Source organism: Herpailurus yagouaroundi, unplaced genomic scaffold (assembly GCF_014898765.1).
Source record: "Herpailurus yagouaroundi ecotype Mexico unplaced genomic scaffold, PumYag 139, whole genome shotgun sequence".
Lineage (NCBI taxonomy): Eukaryota > Metazoa > Chordata > Mammalia > Carnivora > Felidae > Herpailurus > Herpailurus yagouaroundi.
This window is the reverse complement of record NW_024412394.1, coordinates 68,361,827-68,389,733: the sequence shown is the minus strand read 5'-3', so window position 1 is coordinate 68,389,733 and position 27,907 is coordinate 68,361,827. Positions and strand designations below refer to the sequence as shown.

At 44.9% G+C, this 27,907-nt stretch overlaps 1 protein-coding gene across 5 annotated transcripts; it reads left to right on the top strand.

Moving 5' to 3' along the window:
* Positions 1-507: 507 nt before the first annotated feature.
* DDO (D-aspartate oxidase) lies at positions 508-27,506 on the top strand. 5 transcript variants are annotated; one of them, XM_040474373.1, is made up of 6 exons: positions 508-688; positions 4,658-4,741; positions 6,585-6,597; positions 10,363-10,471; positions 14,879-15,055; positions 26,463-27,506. In XM_040474373.1, exons 1-6 carry the CDS (start codon positions 572-574, stop codon positions 27,031-27,033), a joined length of 1,071 nt encoding a protein of 356 aa, XP_040330307.1. In that variant the 5' UTR covers positions 508-571; the 3' UTR covers positions 27,034-27,506. The 5 variants fall into 5 exon arrangements, with proteins under 5 accessions (XP_040330307.1, XP_040330308.1, XP_040330306.1 ...); XM_040474374.1 differs by lacking the exon at positions 4,658-4,741 and having other exon boundaries at positions 580-688; positions 6,585-6,760; XM_040474372.1 differs by lacking the exon at positions 508-688 and having other exon boundaries at positions 6,585-6,760.
* Positions 27,507-27,907: the final 401 nt, after the last annotated feature.

Sequence of the window (27,907 nt, the reverse complement as noted above, 5' to 3'; positions counted from 1 at the left end):
CTTTGGTGTTTTCTCGACTTTCTTTCTATGGCCTATATTAGTTTGCTAAGGCTGCCATAGCAGAATACAGACTGGGGGGCTTCCACAACAGAAATTTGTTTCTCACAGTTCTGGAGACTGGAAGTTCGGGATCAAGATGCCTGCAAGGTAGCTTTCATTTTAAGGCCTCTTCTCTTGGCTTGTGGGCAAGCCAGGGTCTCCCCATGTGCTCACATGACCTCTTCTTTGTGCCTATGCACAGAGAGAACGAGCGAGCGAGAGAGACAGAAAGAGAGCAAGCGAGCTCTCTGGTGTCTCAAAAGGGCACTAATCCCCTCAGGAGAGCCCCCACTGTTTTTACCTCCTCGAACCTCACCAACATTTATTTGGTCTCTAACACCCATGTATGTGTCTCTGTGTTTATAAGTGTCCAGAAGCGTTCTGTCCAAAACAGAAACCCTCTGAGCTATTTCAGGCATAGAATTTAATACAGGGAATAAGTTACCAAAGTGTGGGAAGGACTGATGGAACAAAATGGAAGAAGTTACTCAGGGACCGGGAAGCTACTGCCCTCACTGGGCTAGAAGTTCCCATGCCTATACTCTCTGCTTCCAGTGCTTATCCAGAAATCACATTTCTGTTGCTGACAAGAAACAAAGGAGCCCACACTCCCACTGATGCAACTGAAACTGCCTGGCATGGTTTCAACGTGAGTTGAATTTTTAGATTAATTTAGAAAATTTACCTTGTTTCTGGTATTGACTCTTCTATCCATTATCATGGGTAATGTCTTCATTTAGTTGGGTTATTTTAATGTCTGTCAATGAAGTATAATTTTCTCCACAAATCATGCACATAGCTTGTTGTACTTAGTCCCGGGGATATACATTTATTACTGGAAGTGCTGAGTTTCTAATATATTTTCTATTGCTTCTTGCTGGCATTAAGGGAGGTGGTTGGTTTTTGTATGTTGTTGTTATAGCCAACAACCTTGATAAAAAGTGGTTTTAAATCAGTGGGAGATGAAAACTTTATTGGGAGAAAAGTTGAGCTTTTCATCATGACAATTAACAATATTAGTCATACAGGAAGCCAAACATGCTTTGTTCCTCCAGCATTTCTTAACATGCACAGTCTTCTGATTTTATCCTTGCAAAATAGTGATATAGATCTTTAACAGTTGGACCCTTGTCATAGCACATCAGATGTGTCTCCACCTGTAAGTATTTCAAGGAGTACTTTACCATGGCGCCGGAAAGCTCAGAGAACAACCCGTACACAAGTAGGTGAACTTCAGGCAGATGACCTCGTTATCAGTTCTGTTTAACTGAGGTCTATGCATCAACCTGATGATGAAACACTATATCTGCATCTATCACCCTGCACAGCTCTGATGCTGTACAACATTATTTCTCCCTGCTCCGTGTACCATTCCAACACTCGGTCAAGGAGAGTGTGGCAGGTGTCCTGTCCAGTCTTGGTCTTGGCCAGTGGGCATGTGGGGCCCATTCTGTCAATACTACAGCATGCTGTCACTGTCCTGAGTTGGTTGTGCCCTCCAACATACGTTGTTTCTCTCTTGAGGACCCTGCTATTCACATTGTTCTGGTGATTAGTCTTGGCCCATGATAGCTGCAGGGAAGACCTCCCGTGAAGCAAGCCAACAAAGCATGAACTTCGGGTTCGAGTCCCACCCTTGCCCAGGCTCTTGTGAGAGGCCTTAATAATGGGCTCGTTGGTCATAAGTTTTTGTAAACTCTTGTAAATTTTGCAAAAGGAAGATATAGTCACTGCAATCAGTTAAGAACACTGGCTCTTACCCCTCTATTTCCCTTCTGTCACATTTCGCCTCTGTCACATGATATCAAAGTGACCACAGGCACTTTTTATGTTATGATTCTGTATATTTTTTTCTTAAAGGGGGCTTTGAAAACTGTACAAACTTCAGATCTCACAAAATCTGACCCTCTTCCCAACCGTTGTGTTGTTAGGGAAGTCCATATTGAACTTGAAAATATACTCTGAATGTATACCCTGAATGTATACCCTGAATGAGGGGCTTGATCAGTTCTGTTCTTTTCTCTCACACCTGTCAAATATTTACTGACAACATGCTAAACACAAAGGGTTCATTCTATAATATGACACATCCAAGGGAGTACTTAATAAATTCTTGCAGATGGTGAAGAGGAATCTTTTCTTATTTAAGATCGTTTAAACTGACCAGGAAAGCCAAAGCCCATTGGTAACTTTCCCCAACAGAGATGAATTATCTGAATTTGCCAGAAGTCTGTAACAGCTACTCACTCTATCTCTAAAGTCCACATTGCACCAGTATTTACTGACAACTGCTAGTTCCCTAAGTAAATTCATTTTTCTCATTTATTCCCTGTCTCTCCCTAGGCTCACCTACTTGGGTTATCTTTAATGTCTTTCTAATGTCCATCAGGAGATTTTCATGGATGTTCCAATAAGTAAGTCTTGAAAGTCAGATTATTTTACAAAGAAGAAAGGGTTCCATTACAGAGTTTGCCCTACTTCTGTATCTCAAGTCAGGGCTAGCCCGTGTATCAGAGAGTTACGTCACCCTGAACTCACTCCTCCCCCATTTCCCTGCCCCAACCTGTGGCCTATATGACTGAATCCCTGGCCCCCACAAGCCTCGCTTCTTTAACAGCCTTCAAAAAGATTCAAGTTCTGTTGGTTTGAAGCTCTCCATTTACTGGCAGACTAACATACCAGCAAGGCCAGCACATCATAAGCCATTGACACCCATGGAAGCAGAGCAGGAGGGGCTGGGTGGCCAGGGAGGCCTCCAACATGCTGCATAAGGGCGGCTCTGTGGACCTCCAGAGCCCACAGTAAAATGTCTCCAAAAAATTGTTGAGGAGAAATGTGATGCTGAGCTCACCTGCATTCTCAGGGGGATCACTTCAACATTTTGGCCCTCAGCCACTTGCCTGTAAAATGATAACACATTTTACAACCCCCCTAGATGGTCCCCACTGCCCCTTTTCAACTCCCACCCTCAGTGATGCCTAAATCAGTTTTCCAAATAACCCCTTTTTTGAGTCACATTGCTACAAGTCTGTAAAGCAAACACTAAAAGACCTATTAGCTGTTGACGCACGTAGCTTGCGTTCTTGGTTTCGTTTCTGAATGTTTCCTCTTCTTGCTTTCATAGGAAAGTAGAGTCCTGACCCAGGTGGGGAGAAGGAGCCCTCTCAGGTATCTTCCATGGTTCCCATTACTTTTCAAATGCTGTCCTTCATCCTGGCCAGATTCCACACTCCGCTCTCACCCAAACCTCCCCATGGAGCCACACCTTGTTTCTTCAGCATTCTTGAAGCTTCCTGCCTCTGTGGCTTTACTCACACTCTCCTCCCTCCCAATATGTCTCTCCCTCCTCCTCCTTGTCCATCCACATCCCACTGATTCTTTGGAACCTTCCTCATTTCCCATCCTCTCTCCTGGACTGGCTACGTGGGTCCACCAAGCTCCCTTCTCTCTGAACCCCCACAAGACCTACACTTGGTGCTACATATTAGAGCACCATCTATTCTGCCTTCTTTCCTTTCTTGAGGGAGAAAACATCATTCCAGAAATCCTTAAATCTCTGATAGTCCCTGCAGCATGCTTTGGACAGGGCAGGTGCTCCATAAATGTTGGATGATTTTATAGTAGGTGCTCAATAAAATATATATATACCACCTCACAGATAGTTTTGCATATTTCAACTCAGCAGATGCTCACCACAACTTGTAAGAGAAATTAGTTCACCCCCGATTTTCAAAAGGGGAAACTGAAAACTCAGAAGTTAAGTGACTTACTCAAGGTAAAACAGACAGGTCTCTTGATGCCATAGTGTGTGCTTTGGTTAAGACCTTGAGCCTTGGAGTCTGACACTCAGACTGGGCTTTGCTGCTTAGGAGACCTTGGACTCTTCCTTATTCTCTTGGAGACTCAATTTACCTATCTAAAGAATGGGGATAATAATAGTACTTCACCACTTCAGAGGGTGGTTGTGTTATATGGTGTCATATATGCATGTAGCACATGGTTAATGCTAACTACATATTAGTTACAATATTATTTATTATTTTGATTCATCAGACTGCTTCCCCATTGACAACTTGTTGACCACACGGTGGACAATCAGCAAATATTTGTATATGCTGGTTAAAGAATCATTTGGTTTTTATCCTCAATTGTCTCCTGAATAATTTTCCCAACTGCAATCAGGTCATCTTCTTAGTGATCAACAACATTATTCTGCCCTCACGCAACCCCCATTCCTCCCCCCACCTGCTGACCCAGAAGAGCCAAATGAGGAAACCAGTGTTGCTTCTGGCCAGAACTTGTTGGAAATTGGAGGAATTCAACTGTTATTTCCTGTGCCTGTAAATCAGCTGGAGAAATCCCAGACTGTTGGCAAGACGGAGGGTTTGTAAACTAGGAAGAGAAGAGCTGCTGAGGGTGTACCGGCTCCCAGGGGCTCGGCAGAGCCACAGCTCCACACGGCTCCACGAAGCTTACAAAACAAAGTTAATCCCTCCTTTCTCCAGGGAAATAAGTTCCAGAGACACGGGGGTATGGGCCAATGGAGAGTGAGTTTAGAGAGAATGTCCTTAATAAATTCCCCAATGGGAAGCAGTTTTACTTTCCCTCTGTCTCTCAGGGCACTAGACCAACCACTCACTGGGAAAACAAGTGTTGGTGCCAGAGCCTTCTGTGGGTTCCAAGACTGCTTTTCCAGACTCAGGTACTTGAATCCTTGTGCTTGCAGCTCAGGGGTCATTCTGTGCGTACTCTGGGAGTTTGGGACTGTCTTAATGGGATCAGGTGACAGTGATTCATAGGTCATTGGGCTAGGATGTACCCACCTTGCTGGCTCACTTTTCTCCTCCCTGGCAGCTGGTTATTCTCAGCCACAGATTACTTTCCCCTCTCAATTTATTACAGCTATTTTGAGAAAGTTGGTAGGCAGGGGAGCCTGTGAAGTAGGAAAGCCACCAAGGGACAGGTGAGTGCCTCCTACCTCCAGGGGACGTGTGTGGGACTATGCTCTTCCAGCTTGCCCCCCTCCACTGGTCTCCTCCTTGCCTTCTCAGTTAGCCAGCCCACTGGGGAGCAAGCAAATTAATGGCCAAAGAAATGCATAGATTGCTTGAGAAATAAAAATAACACACATTAAACCTCATTGGAATGACTTTAAATTATCCTAGAGCCAGAGACCTTCAGAGCTGGAAGCCGAGCCCAGCCATGTTTGCCCTGCTCACAGCAGAAATGCCCCACCCGCTCCGGGGGAAGGGTGAATTTTATGGGCAGGTGGCCATGATCTGAACCACAGGCTATTGGTTGCCCTGTGCCAAGATGCCCCGTCTATTGCTGATTGGATGGGAAAGGACAACTGTGCCAAGAGCGCGTTTACAGGCTGGCTTAGCCCAATGAGCTGATCTGGTGCTAGAACTTTGGTAAGGATGATTATGACCAACTGGAATAATTGCATTTTTTTTCTCTCTCTGGAGACCTGAGACCTACAGAGAGCCTTGGAGAGTGGGAACAGAAATGGAAAGACAAGCAGGAAAGCAACAGGGGTCGGGAAAGCTGACAGCAGAGCAAGGCTCGGTGGGCTCCCACTGCTCACCGGTGAGGAGGAGAGAGGGTGTTGGGCCCTCACCAACCCCCTAGTTCCCATGCTGGGTGCCAGTCTCAGGCTTCTGGATATCTGCCTCCTGCATTTCCATTCCAACCCTCAGAAGGAGCCACCTTTGTGAGACAACCTGAGTGGGTCCTTCTTATTTCCAACCCAAACGAGTTAATAAAGAATTCACATGGCCTGCATTACAGATGAGGGAATTGAGGCTAGGAGCCCCTGGGTTGCTCCCCAGTTTACAGAATCAGCACCTGAGTCTGTGAAGGAATCCAGTTTCCTTATTTGGGAAGTCTGCTTTCAGAGGGTGGGTTTCAGGCACAGGAGTGGAGGGGCGAGGGGTAGGGCATGGGGTGGGGGCATGGAGTGGGGAAAACTGACAGAGTCAAGGAAGGGGAGAGGAGGGTTGGTTTCCAGTTAGAGTTGGGGGGCAGGAGAGAGGACGTGGGGTTCAGTCATTCAAACTTTTTGTCTTGTTGTTATAACTAAAATCCAGTTTGTAAATGGTAAGAGCTGAGTTCTGAATTTGCCCATGGGTCAGGTTTCTCAGCGGCTGTTCCTCAGGAAGCTTCTGGGAGCAGAGACGGCATCTCTTCTGTTCTTGTCTGCCTTCCTAGGCTGTGCCCAAAGGAAAAGTGGTTTAGGAAGGGGCTGGAATGAGTAGCAATTTCCCCCCAAACCAAACCTATTTATCTGTCGTGTGCTCTAAAGGCAACTCCAGGCTGGTTTTGGGCTAATGTCTAACACTCCATCGAGACCTTGTTGCCCATAGCCCAACATTAGCAGAAACAGGGCTTATGGGGAGTTCTCTTGGTCCCATGAGAAATGCTGACAGGAAAGGCGTTATTTTGAGAGGCGGCGGACCTAGGAAGAGAATCCTCAGGGCCGGACTTTGTACCGGATGCAATGACCCTTAAACAAGGTTTATAGCTCACACTTTTTCTCCTCACAGGTCCATGGACCCGGTACGGATTGCGGTTGTGGGGGCAGGCGTGGTGGGGCTCTCTACTGCCATGTGCGTTTCCAAACTGGTGCCCCGATGCTCCATTACTGTCATTTCGGACAAGTTCAGTCCTGATACCACAAGTGACGTGGCAGCCGGAATGCTTATACCTCATGTTTATCCAAGTAAGAGGGATTTTAGCTCCTCTGTCAGATATGATTCCTCAGTCAGAATTCTGTTGACAGAGACAGTTGGATATGCATGTAACTTAATGTTCACTTTTTAGAAAAAAAATCTTTTTAAATGTTTATTTATTTTTGAGAGAGACAGAGCACTAACGGGGGAGGGGCAGAGAGAGCCAGAGACACAGGATCCAAAGCAGGCTCCAAGCTGTCAGCACAGAGCCCGACATGGGGCTCGAACTCACAAACTGTGAGATCCGGACCTGAGCCAGACGCTTAACCAACTGAGCCACCCAGGCATCCCCTTAGTGTTCACTTTTAACATCGTACTGGTTCATCTGTTAGGAAATACTCAATTATGCTGTAAGGCAAACACAACCTCCAAATCCTAGCAGCCTAAAAAGCAAAGGTTCGATTCTTGCTGGGACCGCATGTCAACTGCTCATCATATGTGATGGGACAGCCACTGTCTTGGATGTCATCAGTACCTGTGCCTGAGGGGAAAGCAGCTCTGGGGAGGTCTCACCTCAGCTGGCTCTGGCCAGGATGCAACTTTCATTACTTCTGATGGCCGGTCATTGGCCACCACGAGTCACATGCTCCCACCCCTCAGAAGGTGGCCAAGAAGTGCAATCCTATAAGGCTCCCAGAAGGCAGACAGTCAGAAGGATTTGGTGAACCGCTCTCATGACTACCACAACTGGTAACTCTAAGTCTTTCCACTGATACCAGTAATGACCACAAGGTCAGAAATTACTTGTAACGGGACTAAAATTATCCACACTTCTCAGCTGGTAGACAATCAGTCAGTATGTATTTGGGCCTAAAGATGCATCGATTTTTTTTTTTTAATGTTTATTTAATTTTGGGATGGGGATGGGAAAGAGAGAGAGAGAGCACAAGCGGGAGGGGCAGAGAGGGGGACAGAGGATCTACAGCGGGCTCTGTGAGCTGGATGCGAGGCTCGAACTCACGAAGCACGAGATCATGACCTGAGGCAAAGTGGGATGCCCAACCTACTGAGCCACCCACGTGCCCCTGCACTAAGTTTTTTTTTTTTTTTTTAATTTTTTTTTCAACGTTTTTTAATTTATTTTTGGGACAGAGAGAGACAGAGCATGAACGGGGGAGGGGCAGAGAGAGAGGGAGACACAGAATCGGAAACAGGCTCCAGGCTCCGAGCCATCAGCCCGGAGCCCGACGCGGGGCTCGAACTCCCGGACCGCGAGATCGTGACCTGGCTGAAGTCGGACGCTTACCCGACTGCGCCACCCAGGCGCCCCCCTGCACTAAGTTTTTAAAACATGGTCACACATCCTTTCCAGCTGTATTCTTCTCGTGAAATGGAATAGAATAGAATAGAATAGAATAGAATAGAATAGAATAGAGGAGGGAAACAGCATTAAATAAAAATCCAAATCACTTTGCAGCCAGTGAGGTTTATACTCACTGTCTCCACTTCCTCATTCCCATGCTTTTATTCCCCTTTAATTTTAGCTTTTGTTTTCTTTTCATTAAAGTTACACATGCACAGGATTAAGCACAGGAACCTGGCGTGTTTGCAGAATGCTAGTTCACACTTCCTGGGCACCTTTCTTGTGACCAGAGTTCTTATGTCCATTGTCCAGGAACCCTTTGCTTGCATCAGGCCTGGGTGAGTGGTCAGAAGGCTGCATGATAGTCATGGAATCATCTTCAAAGAAGGAGGCTCGTCTAAGAGTTCCTCCAGGCCATTGAGGCCTGAGCTCACCTTTCGGCTAGGTGGTTGGGGCCCCTGGATCAGAGAGTGTTACTCTCTGGTGCTTCCAGATAAGGACTTTAGTCTTCTCTTTGGGCTTGTTTCAGACCAGCCTCAGTGATAACAGTGGTATCTTCTGTGCTCATAAATATCAGTACCGTATGGGGACCATACCTATCCGATAGGGTTGCTGCGACGATTAAATATATTTATACATGTAAAGCATTTAGCACAGTGCCTGGGACATAGTAAGTACTGTATCAGCAATTGCTATTATTACTGCTACTCCAGCTACAGCTTTCTTTTACCAGCACTTGAACATGGATTAGATCACCAGGTTTGCTGGCTCTATCCACTGCTGAATTGGAACTGTCCATTCTTTTGGGATGACTCCTACAGCATGTGAGTCGCAGCCAATATTTTGTTTCTAAAGTCTGAAATGGCAACAAGGGGATGCGTTTCAATACAGCCCCATACACTGGCTTAGATTGTTGGGGTATAATCCAATGTGAGGTCTAATTTAGCTCATTTTGCAGCTCATTATTTCTTCCTTATTTCTAAACCAGTGGCCCAGTCTTCAATTTTGGAATACAGTGTTGAGTTCACATGGGCACGTGTTTAAAGATGACAGCACAGATCCACTATTAAAGAAATATTTATTGGCACTTTAACAAGTGAATTGTTACAAAACCCTGCTATTGAAATGCCCTCATTGACTTGGGGACTTGGTCTGGGGGAGCAGGATGTCTCCAGGGGCCTTTTCATCTCTACTGTGAACTCTAGGGACATCTCTCCAAGTAGAGCTTACCCAGTGTCCTCTCTGCCTCAGTTCCTTCACCTCCTCTCTGGCTCCCCCCATAGCAGCCCCTTGGGATTTTCATTCCCCAGTCCCTCGCTTGACCCTGGATTCTCCCTCATGACCCTTCCATAGGGATTGGATGGCCAAATTCTTCACCCCATTTGGATTTGGCTCAGTCCAGATTATGCTTGTTTTCTGTGCCTACACTGGACACTATTATTTTGGGGCTTGAACCATGACCCTTCTTTCAACCCTGACCCTTATTTCCTCTCCGATAAGTCTGCACCCTTCCAGAAGCTGGATGTGGGTCCAGCCTCTTGTGCTCTGGCAGAGATGCCTGGGTGACAGGAGCACTGATCCACGGGACTCTGCCAGAAAGGTGGTGCCTCGTGTGGTCCCTGCATGTTCTAGTGACCCGGGGAATGCTACTCTATGCTATTGCATGATTCCACAGAGCGGAAGGGGATGGACATAATGGCAGCCTTGAATGGGACTGCAGGGAGTCCTTCCTGAGGAGCTCGGCTCCACAATGCAGACCTTGTCTCCTTGTATCAGAGGGTGAGCAATCTGGGCTTTCTCTTGATGTTCAGTTATTCTCTGTTCTGGTTGACCTGGGCCCCACAGATCTTCCCTTATCACCCACCATGTTTTCAGGACCCATGAGAGAAGTTCTGGGTTCTTTCTCCTATCATCTCAACTGTGTGGCCAGCTGGATACCTCAGCCATGAATTCACTTCTGCTCAGATTGGTTATGAACCTGTCAAGGTCTGGAATATATCTAATGCCAAAGACTACCTTCCAGATGGCTCATATGTCAGATTTTGTCCTGATCGGCCATTTTACCCTCTGATGATTAATCTTTACCTGAACAGGAGTCAACAGCATGTGTCAGCATTCAAAACTCGGGTTGCTGATAGATTCTCCACTATAATGTGGTACCTTATCTAAATGTTCCTCTCTGCCTCTTTATTTTCTCCCGGCTTCTGGGAAGGAGATTGTCTGAAGCATAGTTATCATCACCACTTCCTTTCTGTTCTGCTTTGTCCACCCCCCCCCCCCCGATTACAGACACACCCATTCCCACGCTGAAGCAGTGGTTTCGAGAGACCTTTGATCACCTGTTTGCAATCGCCAATTCTGCAGAAGCTAAAGACGCTGGTGTTCATCTGGTATCTGGGTAAGAGAGGATATCTGAAGTTATTTTAGAATTCAGAATGATCTTAACAGACTTTAAAATTCAACATAAGATTGGGGCGCCTGGGTGGCTCAGTCGGTTAAGCGGCTGACTTCGGCTCAGGTCGTGATCTCGGGGTCTGTGAGTTCGAGCCCCGCGTCGGGCTCCGTGCTGACTGCTCAGAGCCTGGAGCCTGTTTCAGATTCTGTGTCTCCCTCTCTCTCTGCTCCTCCCCCGTTCATGCTCTGTCTCTCTCTGTCTCAAAAATAAATAAATGTTTAAAAAAATTCAACATAAAATATTGTTGGGTACTGCTGTGAGCAGAGTGCTGAATTCAATGCAGGAGGATTTTGGAAAACATTTTCAGCTTTACTCCAAAGAACTCAAGAAAGACAAGTTATTAGTATAGTGATTGTATATTACATATCAGTATATATAGCATTCGACTTTTAAACAACCATCACAGTTTCTCATCACCAATACTAGTGTGAGTTTCCTCAAAGATTTTGCAGTGATTTGCAAATACAGCTAAAAAAACATGCAGCAGGTAAACACTGAGCATGGGGATGATGTGGCTGATGGAAAGCCAACAGGTGTGATATTGAAGAATGAGACATCCCCGAAAAGTAAATGTTGTAGGTCACTAAAGTGACCTTTGAGGTGCCATTTAGGAACTATATTTCTGAAATGGTTAAGGCACTTCTATTTGATTCTTAATATGTGATTTCAGGGGACATGCATAATTAAATGAAAGAGTTAAAAAATCCTATTTGACATTTCTGGCACAAACCAGCACTTAGAATATGATAATATCTTTCTTTATCTTCTTTTCAAAAATATTTATTTTTGAGAGAGAAAGAGCATAAACGGGGGAGTGGCAGAGAGAGAGGGAGAGAGAGAACCTCAAGCAGGCTCTGTGCTGTCAGTGCAGAGCCCAAGGCAGGGCTTGATCTCACGAACCATGAAATCATGACCTGAGCCGAAATCAAGAGTTGGACGCTTAACAACCCAGGTGCCCCTCTTTCTTTATCTTCTTAAAAAAAGATTACTAACCCTTCTATCACTTTTAGTTTATGACATAACACATATGTCATCTGTGTTACCCCATGTGCTAACACAGTAATGCCCTATACCTTTCTGAAGAGCAGAGGGTGTTTGCCTTTTACTAAGTTTTCACAACCACTGCACCCTTTGTACTGTATAAAAAAAAACCTGTCCTCTCTCCTCCTTTGTGATCAGGCTGTCTGCTTACATTTCCGGTAGGAAACACACCTGCAGCAGGCAGGTTTCTATCCTTTTCCTCTTCTTGCCCTCCCTCACCGTCATTAATGGTGTTGACATCACTAACTTCCCCCAGTCTATACCCAAAGTAGCAACTTTTACTTCTCCATCTTCTGAGGATGAATTGATACTATAACTGTCCCCAGATCCAGCCGATGAGTCACAGAGAAAAATTGTCCTTATTGATTTATGGCCACACTTCATTTTTGCTCAAAACCAATTAACTCACAAACGTTGTCTCTAAGTAATTTTTGAAGGCAGATGTGTCTAAAATTCAAATGTCCTTTCAAGATTAAGATTTTGCCACCATTAAGGATATGAAAAAGAATATACTTTAAGCTAGCCTAAAAGAGAGTTATTTATTGCACTCAAATGAATGATTTTTCTCCCATTTGCTTCCAAAAAGACAATTTGAATCAGTCAAATGAAGACAAGGGCCTGTACCTCTTTGGCATAAGTGTATAGCCTTATTCATCTGTTCGTCTATACATTTCTTCAAAACAATTTATTCAGCATTCACCTGTATCAGGTACTCTCTTAGATATTGGTGATATAGTAACGAGCAATTTAGCACATACTGTTTGGCATATGGTAAATGCTTAATAAATGTATGCTTAGTGAATTTTTAAGAAAAGAAGACACGGACCTGTTCTCATATAGCTTATGGTCTGTAAGGAATGTCCTAAACGTAACTAGCTGCAAAAGACACGAGTTACCAAGGGAAGCGTACAGGGTACTATGGAAGAATATGTTTGGAGAATAAACTTGCTCGGAGGAGTTATGAGAAGCAACCTGGAGCAAAGTGACATTTCAGCAGAGACCATCTGGATGAGTGTAGGTTAACGTGGTGACATTATAGAAGTGAAGGGGACAGAGACAGGGCCGGGGACACAGGAGGCAAACCATTCCAGGTAGAGAGAGCAGCATAGGCATAGACTTGAGTCGAGGGCGACTGTGGTGTGTTGGAGATACTGGAGATCATCCAGATTGATGGGAAGCCATTGAGGGATTTTACACGTTGAAGTAACTGATCATGTTTACATGTCAAAAATATGCCTATAGTGGGGAGAACAGGTGTGTGGAGAGAGAGATGGTGGTGCAATAGATTAGGTGTTGGCAGTGGGGACAGAGAGGAGACGGACTTGAGAGAAGCCTGAGAGGAAAGCTGATAGGACTTGAGACTTGGTGGTTGATGGCATGTGGGCTTGTGGGGAGAGAGAAAGTCACTGTAGGTCTGGGTCTGGTTCGGGAGCTCAGGAGAGAGAGAGGAGGGCTGGAGGTGGAGCCCCCTGTTTGGTCTATAGGTGATGGTGAAGATATGGAAGGGGAAATCTAGCCCAGGGAGAGTGTACGGAATGAGACAGTGAGAAGGCCCGCATGGAGCCCCACAGCAAACATTTATACTTTCACCGGGGACTGCTTTGAATGAATTACTTAGAGGTATATGAATTCTGGTGTGTTAATGACCACATCATTAGCAACCACATACAGCATTCAGGTGATTTTTCTTGCTCTTTTAGAACAGCCATGATTTATAACACTTACTCCGATTGATGAAAACAACCCAATACTTACAAATCCAAACATATGCCCAGCAGCTATCAGCACTATTCGGGCTTGTTAACAACCAATATCATTCCAGCCTCACCCATTCCAGCCATGCTGGTGGCCTAACAGTAATGGGGTTCCTCCTGACAACCCAGTTTTTCTTACCAACAGTGTGAGGTGATGACCCACATCTTAACGGAAAATTCACACTTAACTCATAATTCGCAACTTAACTCATAATTCACACTTCCGCCTCCTGTACACCCACCATTGCTCACTGTAATTTAGATGTTTTGTTCAGAATTGAGGCCAACCTTTAAACTTTTGATGGATGCTTACAATTTATGTAAAATGTTATACGAAACACAAAAACCTTTCATCAAAAATGCATAGTCATGAGTAAATAAAGAAAATCTGAGCAACAGATTTTTAGGAAAAAAAAGAATTAAATTAAAATTTAAAAATTTTTTTTCAACGTTTTTTATTTATTTTTGGGACAGAGAGAGACAGAGCATGAACGGGGGAGGGGCAGAGAGAGAGGGAGACACAGAATCGGAAACAGGCTCCAGGCTCCGAGCCATTAGCCCAGAGCCCGACGCGGGGCTCGAACTCACGGACTGCGAGATTGTGACCTGGCTGAAGTCGGACGCTTAACCAACTGCGCCACCCGGGCGCCCCTTAAATTAAAATTTTAAAACACAATTTTTTAAATGTCTTATTCTCCCCAATCGTGACTATTTTATTTATTTTTTATATTTTTTTAATGTTTATTTATTTTTGGCAGAGAGAGAGACAGAACGTGAGCGGGGGAGGGGCAGAGAGCAAGGGAGACACAGAATCCAAAGCAGGCTCCAGGCTCTGAGCTGTCAGTACAGAGCCCGATGCGGGGCTCGCACTCACAGACTTTGAGATCGTGACCTGAGCCAAAGTCGGACGCTCAACCGACTGAGCCACCCAGGTGCCCCACCAATCGTGAATATTTTAAAGTGTTCACTTATTTATTTTTGAGAGAGAGAGGGAGTGCATGAGTGTGGGAAGGGCAGAGAGAGAATCCCAAGCAGGCTCTATGCTGTCAGCGTAGAGCCCGACGCGGGGCTCAAACTCACAACCTGTGAGATCATGACCTGAGCTGAAAGCAAGAGTCGGATGCTGAGCCACCCAGACCCCCTTGAATATTTTAAATTTAGCTACTGAATTATCTGAACCCAAGGGAATGGAAGAAGAGATCTTTTTCTTTTTCTTTTTTTTTTTTAACGTTTATTTATTTTTGAGACAGAGAGAGACAGAGCATGAATGGGGGAGGGTCAGAGAGAGAGGGAGACACAGAATCCGAAACAGGCTCCAGGCTCTGAACAGTCAGCACAGAGCCTGACGCGGGGCTTGAACTCACGGACCTCGAGATCATGACCTGAGCCGAAGTCGGACGCTTAACCGACTGAGCCACCCAGGCGCCCCGATCTTTTTCTTTTTATGGGTATAGGAAGTGTGTTTTAAAAATGCTTTAGAGAATGTCTTGCGGGGTTCACCGGAAATGTGTTATTTCACAAAATTTCAGGAAATGTTTCCACTTATGTATTTGAGTTGGCAGATATTTCGGAGCATTCCTGCTGAAGAAGTGCCGTTCTGGGCTGATGTGGTTCTGGGGTTTCGAAAGATGACCAAGGCTGAACTGAAGAAATTCCCCCAGCATGTGTTTGGTCACGCCTTCACGACTCTGAAATGTGAAAGCCCTGCCTACCTCCCATGGTTGGAGAAGAGGTCAGTTGAAATGGCTCTTTGCTGCTTCCTTTATCCTTCATAGCATAGCCATAAATAATTGCATAGCTATTCACAAAATATAGACGGAAAATTCCCTGTGGTTCCTCAGAGCTCTTTTGCATTGTGTCTTGTTGCTCACAACGGCTAGGGTTTTGTCAAACAATCTGAAGACAGTGCTGTGTCCAAAGGAGTAAGTCATACCACGCTGGTAGTAACACACCCATCTTCTTCTTCTAGTGCGTGATGCGTGATTCTTCTTCGTCATGCATGATTTGGTTCCCTGCCCACCAGTGAAACCCACTTTATTGAAACAGTGTCTTAGTTTCCTCATTTGTAAACTGGAGAAGTTTGGGGAGTATGCTTCCAGCTATAAAATTATATGATTTGCTCCAGTTCTTTGGATGGAGAATCTTAAGCTTATTATAAATTGTTTTTTGAATTTTTTTTTCTCATTGGTGATTAAGAAAATGGCCTTGTTATTTTCTTTGTTATAAATAAGATCTCTAAACCTGAGAGGTCTTAGCTTATCTAAATCAGGTAATTGCTTCCTCACCAAGTCCAGTCCAAAATACCTTGAACTTGTATTTTGGCTTGGTTTTCAGGACTTTCTGATTCCAGTTAGTTAGGAAATGCATCAAGAGCATCTTTATTTGAGATATATCAATAAATCTCTCTTTAGTTTAGTCTGGAAATTGTAAGCATATTGAGGGTTGTAAAACATTGGCCCTTTCAGTCCCCAAATGTGTGTATTTGGTAGATAAATAGGGGCAATGTGAACTATTGTGTAAACATTGGAAGAGTGACTTGAGGCAAGCAGTGGCCATGATGATTGGTCCCAGATGTGGGCTGTAAGGTAATTGATTCAGACAATTCATTAATCCCACAATTCTGTGTTGAACACCTACGTCTGAACTTGGCACTGTGTTAGAAGCTGGTCAAAAAAGGATAAAAATATGATCCCTTTTCTTAAGGAATTCACAGTCTAATGGCGGTCATGGGGTGTATGTATGCGTATGTGTGTGTATGCATGTGTTTGTTTATATACGTTAATTAACAATCACAGTAACACACATGGTATGGGGTTGTACCAATTTTGAGGGTGGATTGGGAGCACAGAGAAGGGAGGCTGCATCTATTAGGCACATGTCAGGAGCATCATGATACATTTTTGTAGCCTTATGAGTGCTCTTCTCATTTTTATCTATTAGCAACTTATATGGGACATTCTCCTTTTGTAAGTTTCAGTTTTCATAAAACCCACACTCTTAAGCTTTGTTCACTGGGCCCTAAAGCACAGTTGTGGGTCAACCTCGAACCTAGACATCAGCCGATACTCGAGCATTTTGAGCTATCACGTGATGAAGTTGCCCATCAGTCAACATTCAAGTTTCAGCAGCAACACGGTCTTTCCCTCAGTGGCAATAACGTGTAGTTTTCACTTTTGTCCTTATAGTATAAAAACGACTGGAAATAGGAAATTGGAAGTGTTAATGCTAGTGATTTAAGATAAAGGTATCATGTACTTTATCTTAATTAAATTCAGATAAGGGGAATTATTAGGCTGCCATAAAGGGCAGAGCTTTACTCTCATTATGGTACATAATTCTGTTTGATTACAATAAAAAATGGAAGAACATGTACAAAATGTTGGGTATAAAAAGGTGTCATTACATAGTTTTATAATTTGAGGCTAAACTTTCATTATTACTCCCAAGTCTATTGTTTGGCTCCCTCATCTTGGACTTTTTTCTCCATGTTCAGGAAGGTCTATAGAAAACCTGGATGGATCCCTGTGGTCTTTGGAAGATCAGACAGAATCAGGGAAGGGAGGATCCTGCAGAGTGTTCCCCATCACAGAGACTATCAAGGGCTTCCCCTTGGCTTCCCTGTGTGGAAATGGCTGGGGATCAGGCATGATGATGGACATAGAGACAAGGAAAGTGGATGAATGAGCTCTTATAATGCTTTATGCAGATGCCTAACATTTTCTTTATCATTTTCTCTCTCTCTGTCTCATATATATGTATATACATATGTGTGTGTGTGTGTGTGTGTGTGTATGTATTCCCCCCCCAGAACGACTTAAGAGTAAATTGCAGACATGATGCCCCATGATTTCTAAATATTACCATGTGTATTTTCTAGGAACAAGGATGCTCTTTTACGTAAATAGAGAGGTATGATAAAAATCTAGATATTTATACTGATACTGTAGTCTATGGATCTTATTCATATGTTGCCCAAAAAGGACCCAATTAGGTCCTTTATATAGATATATCTGGTCCATGATCCAATTCGTAGTCACACATCACATTGGGTGTCATGTCTCCAGTCTGTAGTCTGTCTTTGTCTCTTACGACCTTTACAGCTTTGAAAAGTACAGACCAATTGCTCTGGAGAATGTCTCTCAGTTGGGGTTTGTCTGACGTTTCCTCATGATCAAATTGAGGTTACACATTCCGGTGGAACCCCATAGAAGGAACGTTGAATCCTTAGTGCATCGTAGTAGGAGACATGTGGTGTTGGTTTGTCCCCTTCCAGTGATGTTAACTTTGATCACCCAACCTGCCAGTTATCTCCAATGTGAAGTTACAACTTTTTCCTTTGTAATTACTAAATGCTTTGCCAAGATACACCTTGAGGCTGTGTAAATATTCTGCTGCTACTAGTTTTAGCATACATTCATGATTCTTGCCTCAATCATTACTATAATATTTGCCAAGTGATAATTTCTTTAAAAATTTTTTCTTAACATAATTGTTTTTGAGAGAATGAGAGAGAGAGAGAGAGTGAGCAGGGGAGGGGCAGAGGGATGGGTTCGCAGCTCATGGGCTGGAAGTGAAGGAGGAGGACTCTGGCCGGGTGCTCCCCGTGGCCCCACATACTCATTTCTCATGGACAGCCGGAGAAGGGCCAGAGTGGGGTCCTCTAAGTGGCCCAGTGGAAGGAACGTACAGCTCAGATTAGCCAGGATCATTTTTAAGTCCTAGAAATAGTCTTGAGCTTACAGTAATCATATGCATATGTTTGCGTGTACGTGTGTGTGTGCATGTAGTTTCTCCTGTTTTTTCAAAGAAGCATTGGCTATAAAGTCTAGACAGAAAACTGAAACAGAAATTCTTCCTGGAAGAGAGCATACATTGCTTTCATGAGTAGTAGATAAGGTTCTTGGAAGATGGGGAGTTATGATGGGGCAGAGACGGAGCCTGAGGGCCCAGGGCACCTGAGTAGGTGGGAGGGGGCAGAGGCAGGGAAGCCAACATCACCCCCAGTGTACGTGTTCCTTCTCTGAGGGGTCTTCGTAAGTCTTGCAGTTTGCCTGGGGCTGCCCTGAGCAGTGGGAAGCCTCCCCCTGGGTGGGGGAGGGGCATCCCCAGGAAGACTGTGAGGGCCAGTCCCCAGCATGGCCACCATCCCAACCAGCCGCCCTTCCACTCTGGCTGAGAATAAATGTGTTAGCTCTGCAGGCCACCCTCAACCATTTTCACAGGAAAACAAATATTATCTGAACGATTTGTTCTGCCTGTTTCTAAAGTTATCACCTGGAAAACAGGCCCCGTTTCCATAATAATGTTATTTTCAGGCCTAATCTCTAACTGTGGGATGAAGACCTGGGAAAAATCCTGCTACCTTCTCATTAGTCGGAAGCCTGGTGTCAGCATTTTACTCTACTTAAAATAACCCCGAGTCAGTGGTACTTTGTGCCAGTGGGAGCCACCTCCTGACAGCAATGCCATTGGCCTGATGACCAGTCAGCTGGGGTTCGTGTCTTGGAGCACGTTGCTTCCTGTCTGTTTTTAGGTGACAGTCAGGGAGAAGAGGCCTGAGAGGCTGCTCTTGTCCTGGGGAGGTCTTTTTCAGTCCATTTCTTGGATATACACATCCACCATGACAGTGGACTGGGACGTGAGTGCCTCAGACAGACTGTATACACGCCTTTGTCCCACCAACCCTCCCGTCCCAGCTTCTGTGCCCCTGAACCTTCCTCTTCCTCCTGGCCCCCAAAGCAGGGCCTGCGCAGATAGCACACAGGGTCTCCTCTCTGTGGAAATTAGCTGTCTTCTCTTCTCTCAGGGCCTGGCATCTGGCCAGAGGGCCAACATGGGGGAAGAAGAGAGCCACATGTCCCTTGTTCTCCTGAGTGAGGCTTTGTGGGGCAGGGACTCCTCTACGCCTAAAGCAAGGCTTTCAGGCAAGGATTTCAAGCCAGGTGGGAGGCAGGGCGGCATTGTGGTGAGGGAGTGGGACCCCCAGGGTTCATTCTGTGGGCTGTCACCTGCTCTTCTCCATCAGGGTGAAGCCAGCTGGGAAGCCACACAATCCCTGCTTGTTCCTCACCCCCGGGGTCTGTTGTATTGCCTCCTACGCCCCTTCTACACAATGTGAGTGTTCAGCCTACAGTGTTCTGACTCAAAAACAGGCATTTCACTCAGTAAGCCACACAAAAATGTCTCCAACCTAAGCTCTATCCTTCTGAAATCATATAAATTTCCAGGAAAGGGGAAAAAATGTTTTTAACCACAAATCAAATCTTCAGCTTTTTTTTCAAAGGACAGAAGGGATCGTCTCGCTCTCAAAAAAAGAAACAATGCCCACTAATATCCAGAACAAACAAAAGAATAAAAACCCCTCAGAGGTTTAATCAGCCATGCAGATCATGTTTTACATCCTCAGCCAGTGGAGTCATATTCTGCTGCTTTTTACTTGCCCCTTCCAGGAAATGAATCATAGAGGCAATAATTCAACTGAGACTGCTCTTCGCCAGACATTCTACCTAAATAAATCATCCCAGCAAGACCAGGCTCATCCTGTCTTTGACAACATCCAGAGAGCTGGGTGCCTCATTTCAGTGCCAGGGGCCCTGTAACTCGGGTGCATTTCTTTCTCAGGAGGCCATGCTTTATCCTTTGGTCTTGATAAGGCCCACACTGACCACAGCACCCACCACACTGAGCTTCTCTCTCTGTACTTCCTTCCCACTGGTCTAACAAGGCCTCGCTGTTACTCTCCCTGTCTCCCATCTCCCTAGCTTCGTTCTCCCACTTGGCCTGATTCACAGCACTGCCTCTGAAAGAAACTCATGTGGCTCTCCCTGCAGTTGGACAGAAATATGGATTGTACATCAGGAACATGACAGATAACCCTGTCTTATAAATGCCCAACTTGCAAAGGTGCCTTGCTGTGCACAGCAGCCCCCTCGTCCCCAGGACTAACACACACCTTGCTGCTGGAGCATGGCCATCCTTCGCCAGGCCTCTAGTTGTTTCTGCCCCCCCTCCTGGCATCTGCCAGCTCTAACCAGAGGAGCCGGGGGCAAATGATGGTCCTGGACACAGGTCGAATGTGAGCACCCCATTTTCTGCCCAGGTATGCAAGGATAAAGTGGGAGGGTACCAGTCAGGAAGGTGCAAAATGCTGGTATTTATTTTTTCCGATGATGGCAATAAGGTTAGCCAGAAATAGATGGAGGCTGTGCGCTAGACTTAGGAGCCTCCACTGGGCCTTCAGTAGCTGCCCCAAGGTGGCTACACAGGTGAACTTGTTCCCCAAAACCTCACCTGCTGGTCTGACTGAGGGTACACAGCTGCTCCCCTCCAGGACCACCCTGCCCACAGAAACACTGAGCCTCATCCACACCCCCTTCCCCAAAGGGACCAGAGGCTGCTCTACTCCTGAACGGAACTTAGAGCCATTAATACAAGTTTGTGGAGTGGTCAAAGTGAGGATAGCTATTCCGAGAAGTGGGGAATAGAATGCACTTGGTTTTATTGGAATAGGCATTGCAAGGAAATGAGTGAGGAATGTGGTCATCAGGGGAAATCATGTTGTTAGGTCAAAATCAGACTATATATAAATATACAAGAAATGTCATGTATTCTTCACTCAGATTCCCAAATCTTATACTTAACATATTTGCTTTATCCTTTTTCCTCTAAATATATACTTTTTCCCTGAACCATTTGAGAGTAAGCTGCAGATGTGATGCCCCTTTACCCCAAATACTGAATATGTATTTCTTAAACTCATGGTCAGTCTCTTATATCACTAAAGTCAACTCATCAGAATGAGGGCATTATCTTAACACAGGTATATTTCTTTTCTTTTCTTCTCATTTCTTCTCTTTTCTTCTCATTTCTTCTCTTTTCTCTTTGTTTCAGGAATAGAATTTAGTGATTCATCACTTACATGTAACACCTATCACTCATCACAAGTACCCTTCTTAATACCCATTACCCATTTAGCCCATCCCCCTACTGAGCAACTCTCAGTTTGTTCTCTATAGTTAAGAGTCTCTTATGGTTTGCCTCCCTCTCTGTTTTTATCTTATTTTATTTTTCCTTCAACATGGGTACATTTCTGAAATCTACAGACCTTATTTGGATTTTGCCAATTGTCCCAATAATATACATTGCAGCAAAAGAAAATCCAGGATCATATGTTGCAAATATATATATTATGGATATAAATATTCATGAGAAGCAAGTGACTAGGTTCAGCCCACATTCAAAGAGAGGAGCATTAGGCTTCAGCCTTGAAGGGTTCAAAGAATTTGTGGACATATTTTGAAAACATCGCCATTGACCTTCTGAGTACAAATTGTTTACATTCCTATCACATGCAAAATATGCATATATATGTAGGCATATATATGTACATTTAAAATCTAACTCTTGTAAGCTATTTTAGGTATAGCTACATCAAGTATCACTATGAAGAAGAGTAGACTTTTTCTATGAATCTGTGTGCATAGTTCTATTTGCCAAATGAGGTTTTCTTTTCTTTTTTAAAAAATATAATTTATCGTCAAGTTAGCTAACATACAGTGTATACGGTGTGCTCTTGGTTTTGGGAGTAGATTCCCATGATTCATCGCTTACATACAACACCTGGTGTTCATCCCAACAAGTGCCCTCCTCAATGCCCATCACTCATTTTTCCCTCCCCTCACCGCCCACCCCATCAACCCTCAATTTGTTGTCTGTATTTAAGAGTCTCTTATGGGCTTGCCAAGAGGGCTTGCCTCCCTCTCTGTTTGAAACTATTTTTCCCCTCTCTTTCCCCCAATGTCTTCTGTTAAGTTTTTCAAGTTCCACGTATGAGTGAAAACATGATATCTGTCTTTCTCTGACTGACTTATTTCACTTAGCATAATACTCTCCAGTTCCATCTATGTTGCTGCAAATGGCAGGATTTTATTCTTTCTTATTGCCAAGTAGTATTCCATTGTATATATAAACCACATCTTTATTCATTCATCAGTTGATGGACATTTGGGCTCTTTCCATGATTTGGCTATTGTTGGAAGTGCTGCTATAAACATTGGGGCCAAATGAGATTTTAAATTAGGTTTCCTTTTTATTTTATTTTTGAATAGATTGAACATAGTTAATTTTCTGATCATTGTCATTAAGGTGTCATGATTCAGTCTTGAAGCAAGGATTACTTTTATTATTATTATTGTTATTATTATTATTTATTTTTATATTTGAGAGAGAACGTGTGAGCGTGGGAGAGGGGCAGAGGGAGAGAGAGAGAGAGAGAGAGAGAGAGAGAGAGAGAGAGAGAGAATTCTAAGCAGGTTCTATGCTCAGCGAGGAGCCTGACATGGGGCTCCATCCCATGCCCCTGGGATCATGACCTGAGCTGAAATCAACAGTCAGATGCTCAACTGATTGAACCACCCAGGTGCCCCAAGGATTAATTTTTTTTAATTGACTGCATCTAATAATTCATACATAATACATAACCAAATGCTTCTCAAAGCCAGGCCCCCACCATGTTCTTGGCCACCGTCCTCTCCCAGCCTCCCTGCATCTCTCCACATCTTTAGCAATGTCTTCCTAGCTCTTCACTCTTTCTCTCCACTCCAAGGCATCCTCACATCAGCGATGCAAAAACTCAATGCTCTTTTCCTCATTCCAATGAACGTTGAACTATAGCAGCCATGTGGAGAATTGTCTTTTTTCCAGCTCTGACCCTGGGGTTCCACTGCATGGCAGTCTTGCTCAGGCTCAACCCTCACCAGTTCTCCTCAAAATCAGCGCCCCCAGGCTCTGGTCCTCAGGCTCGGGCTCTTGCGCGTTGGTGAAGATGTTCCAGCCAGTCTGAGGAACCAGCTGGGGAACAGACACTGAGTCATCCCCTCTTCCCTCCTCCCTCCTTGGTGGGGACCGATTTTCCAAAAGCAGTCTGGCTTGCAGAGAAGTATCCTGGCTTTCATGCAGAAATTGTGGACCCTCTCACCCCAAAGTCATCTTGGACCCTTAGAAGAGGGTTTTTACTTTGTATTTGTGTAATCCACAGACCTATTTGGATAATATTCCCAGAATAAAGGTACAAGCTATTAAAATGTTACCAAAGGAGTGTTAAAATGTCTACCTTTGGCAAGTGCTTAGAAATTTTAAATGACAAAAAGAGTGTTTTCCCCCAGTTTCTACTCATTAGGTTTTCCCCCCAAACTTAGGGTGTGTCAGCGGGTGAATTCCAGGTATGCATGGGTTCCAGGGCAGTATCTTGGCGCTGCTGCACCCCGCGTTCTGTCCCTGTTGGGCTGCACCCCACATCCTGCCCTGCCCTCCCACTCCCTGCAGCCCTGCTGCCCAATCCTGCTGTCAAACCAGCCCCATCCCTCGTTCTAGAGCCCATGTGTACCCCATTTCCCCCAGTGGGTCTCCACACTGAACCCCCACTTCCCTATTTCGTGCTGCCCAGGATTTCTCTCTTATATGGCTTAGGCTGCAGCAGGCAATGGGAGGTGGGGTGCAGGAATGCCTCTAGTCCCAAGAGAAGGGAGAGGGTGAGAGGACTCCCCTTTGCTCCTGGGATGTGGAGTGTGTGTGTGTGTGTGTGTGTGTGTGTGTGTGTGAAGAAGCACTTAGTGGAACCCCCATCCCTCTCAGGGCCACACCTACTCAAATTCCCTCTTGCTGACACACCCAGAGAGTTAAGGAAGGGCTCCAAAGACAACCATCCCCCAGGTTTGTTGGACAAGCTGACTTTTAGGCTTGGTGAAAATGGGCACTCTTGGGTTTTAGCGTGATGACCAGAAGACATTGGTCTGGGGCTATTTAGTGAGCACAACTTCTTGAGTCCCCCATCCCCCATTTCCTCTTGGGAGGTTGGGACACGGCATTCTCCCAATCTAGAATGAGGTCTTGTTCAGTTTCAGGAAGCCCTACGGGGAACGTCATCAAGTTGATGTCCCCGACCATGTCATTCAAAATCTCCAGAATAACTACCTCATATGGTTGTAGAAGTGCTTGGTTTAACGTCCAGCTTCCATGTAAGATTTCCTCCTACACCCCGGTGCCCCCTGATACATTGCCCGTGGGGTACACAATAATGACTGGGCATTGCCACATGGTTACATTGCAGCAGTACAAGGATGCCAGGTTCTGGCACATTCCATAAGTTCCCTCCTGGGGTGCAGACCTGTGAGGTACGCAGCACAGCAAGCCTTCCAGGGCCTTCCCACAGCCCGGCTGCTATGATCATTTCAGAAGTAGAAAGTGGACTTTCATCAGTAGTGACCAGCAGGGGCCCCTCGAAAAGGAAAAGAAAGATATCTGCATGTGTTGAATTCTTTTTTTTTTTAAGTTTTATTTTTGAGAGAGAGAGAGAGAGAGAGAGAGGGAGAGAGAGAGAGAATGAGCAGGGGAGGGGCAGAGAGAGGGAAAGAGAGAGATTCCCAAGCAGGCTCCACGCTGCCAACATGGAGACCAATGTAGGGCTTGAATTCACAAATCATGAGATCATGATCTGAGCCAAAATCAAGAGTTGGATGCTCAACCGACCGAGCCACCCAGGCACCCCTGAATGTATTGAATTCTTACAGAATTTTTATAAAAACCCTGTGGTCTCAGCATTCTTATCCCTAGGTGATAGTTGAAGAAACAAGTTCAGTTCAGTCATGCCCCAAGGCTGGTAAAATTCCTTTATTTCTATGAATTAGGAGAATAATTCTGAGTTCTAACTAGAAGAGTTGGAACACAGAACATCATGTTCAACTTTCAATACGGGGAATCTCCAATCCGTTAAAAGCAAAGCCAAGATAGTGTTCAAATAATAACCAATGTAAAACATTTTTTCGAGGTCCAAATGTCATTCTTACAAGCTGTTAAACCATTGGATGCCAGTGATAGATGGGTGTGGAAAATAGGCATACCCCTATGTGAGCTACTGGCTCTTGCATTTTATAGGAGCATAGCAACTACAGCCTTCCCCCCCCCCCCCCACCATTAGAAAAGATTACTGAGGAACCGCAGTGCATTATGGGCCGCAGCAGGCTTTTTCCAAATGCTATCTCATTTCATTTTCACAAGGACCCTATGAAGTCAGTATTGTTGTCTCCAAATTATGGATGGAAGATTAAAAGTCCACAGAAGTTAAAGAACTTGACCAAGGTCTTATGATTGGTAAAGGATAGAGCCCTCCTAAACTCTTTTTAAGGGACTTTTCTTGGGGTGGCTCAGCTGCTTGAATACCAACTTCAGCTCAGGTCATGATCTCATAGTTCGTGGGTTCAAGCCCCGCATCGGGCTCTGTGCTGACAGCTCTTAGTCTGGAGCCTGCTTCAGATTGAGTGTCTCTCTTTCTCTCTGCCCCTCCCCTGCTTGTGCTCCCTGTCTCTCTCTCTCTCTCTCTCTCTCCCTCAAAAATAAACATAAAAAAAAGACTTTTCTTCATATTCACTATTTTAAAGAATGTAAACACACGGCAATATGTTAGTGTCACCACAAAATTCATAGGTGAATATATTAAAACTAATGCCATTGAACTATACTACTAAAAATGGTCAACGGAGCGAGTTTTATGTTATGTGTATTTTACCACAATTAAAAAAAAAAGATTTACAGGGCCTAGATAAGCCATTTATTTTTATTATCAATATACGTGGTCCAAAATAACATTATTAACCATAACTGTCAATCCGTGAGCTGCAAATATTTTGCGTTCCTCTCATGCTATCATCCCTGTGGTAGACATAAAAGAGTGACTGCTGTCCCAAACAGCTAGTTAGGGAGACCAGAGTTACAAAGGAACATGCAAGAGTTAACAGTATGACACAAAATGTCTAAGGCTACAGATTTAGGCACTAAATAAGACACAAGAAAGATATGCTCAGGGATTTAAACGACTGATTAAATTAGCATTTATTTAGCATCTAGTATGACATAGGAACTTTATAAAACATAAAAAGGTCAAGACATTTGTTTTGAATTTCTGAAACAGGTTTTTATTTAGGTTGGAGTTTAGGAATCCCCAGTTTGGGATGCGAGGTAGTTGATGGCTGGAATTTGGCCTGTTTGGGCCCTGGATGTGCTCATGATCTTGTGCATCATTTCCTGTGAGGGGCAGCACAGGAAGCTGCTAAGGCTTCCCTGATGGTCTCTCTCTTTCTTCCAAGGTTAAAAGGCAGTGGGGTCCTGATACTCACCCGACAAATAGGAGACCTGTGGGAGCTTCATCCATCCTTCGACGTCGTGGTCAACTGCTCAGGCCTTGGAAGCAGACAGCTTGCACAAGACTCGGAGATGTCCCCCGTGCGGGGCCAAGTGCTCAACGTTCGGGCTCCCTGGGTGAAGCATTTTATCCGAGATGGGAGTGGGCTGACATATATTTATCCCGGCACATCCAATGTAATCCTGGGTGGAACTAGGCAACAAGGAGACTGGAATCTGTCCCCAGATGCAGAAATTAGCAGAGGTATTTTTTCCCGGTGTTGTGCTCTTGAGCCCTCCCTCCAGGGAGCCTGCGACATAAGGGAGAAGGTAGGCTTAAGGCCCTTCAGGCCTGCAGGTGTGCGGCTGCAGACAGAGTTCCTCGCCCAGGACGGCAGGAGGCTGCCCGTGGTCCACCACTACGGCCACGGGAGCGGGGGCATCTCCGTGCACTGGGGCACTGCTCTGGAGGCAGCCAGGCTGGTGAGTGAGTGTGTCCAAGCCCCCAGGACCCCCACTCCCAAGTCAAACCTGTAGGTGACATGACATGACGGCAAATGGCCCCAGACACTATGGATCAAAACACAATTTAAGCACCAGAATGGATTCCAATAACTTTCCCACTGCATGAAAAGTTAATGAGGTCTATCTTTGCTTTCAAAATTAGAAATGATGCAATACGAATCAGTAGCCTGAGACTGGTACTCATCTGTAGAACTAGACTCAAGTCTAGTGCTAATGACATAGAGCATAAAGTTCTATTTTTGTTAAGAACACTTGTTACAGAATAAGATTTCTCTCAGACCTGGCGTTCAAAGATCTGTGCTAATTTTCATGGATGCTGGAAGCTGTAGGGATGTTGAAGTTTTGGGGGCTAATAAATCCCCAGGAAGAGACAATGTACGGAAAACACCTAACTCACTGTTGCAAAGCCACCCATGATGTTTGTAGGTTGCACTCAAGTGAGCATTATAATCCCTCTAAATAAAACACACAGTGATCGTGTGGCACAGGCTTATTCCATTTAATGGCAGACAAAGCATGATTCCTGCCAGTACCCGAGGCAGCCTCTTCCACCCCTCAGCTGGTCATGATGCTTAGAAGACAGGGATCGAGTTACCTATGGACATGGCATCAACCCAACAACGGCTGCCTGGGGTCAGTCACCTAAGGGTCGTACTCTCCATTACCACAAATGATGGAGCGCTAGGTTGTTGTGTGGTTGACTTTGCCTAAGCGTTTTTGAAGATTGAATAGCAGGTGCAGCCAGAGAGCTAATTAGCTGATTAGGATGGAACAATCGTTCTGAATGAAATATATCCAGAGTTTTCCGCAGGTTGTTAAAAAAAAAAAAAAAAAAACTACTGGGGAGGAGGGGACATGTGTCATGATCAAATGAATTTGGGAATTG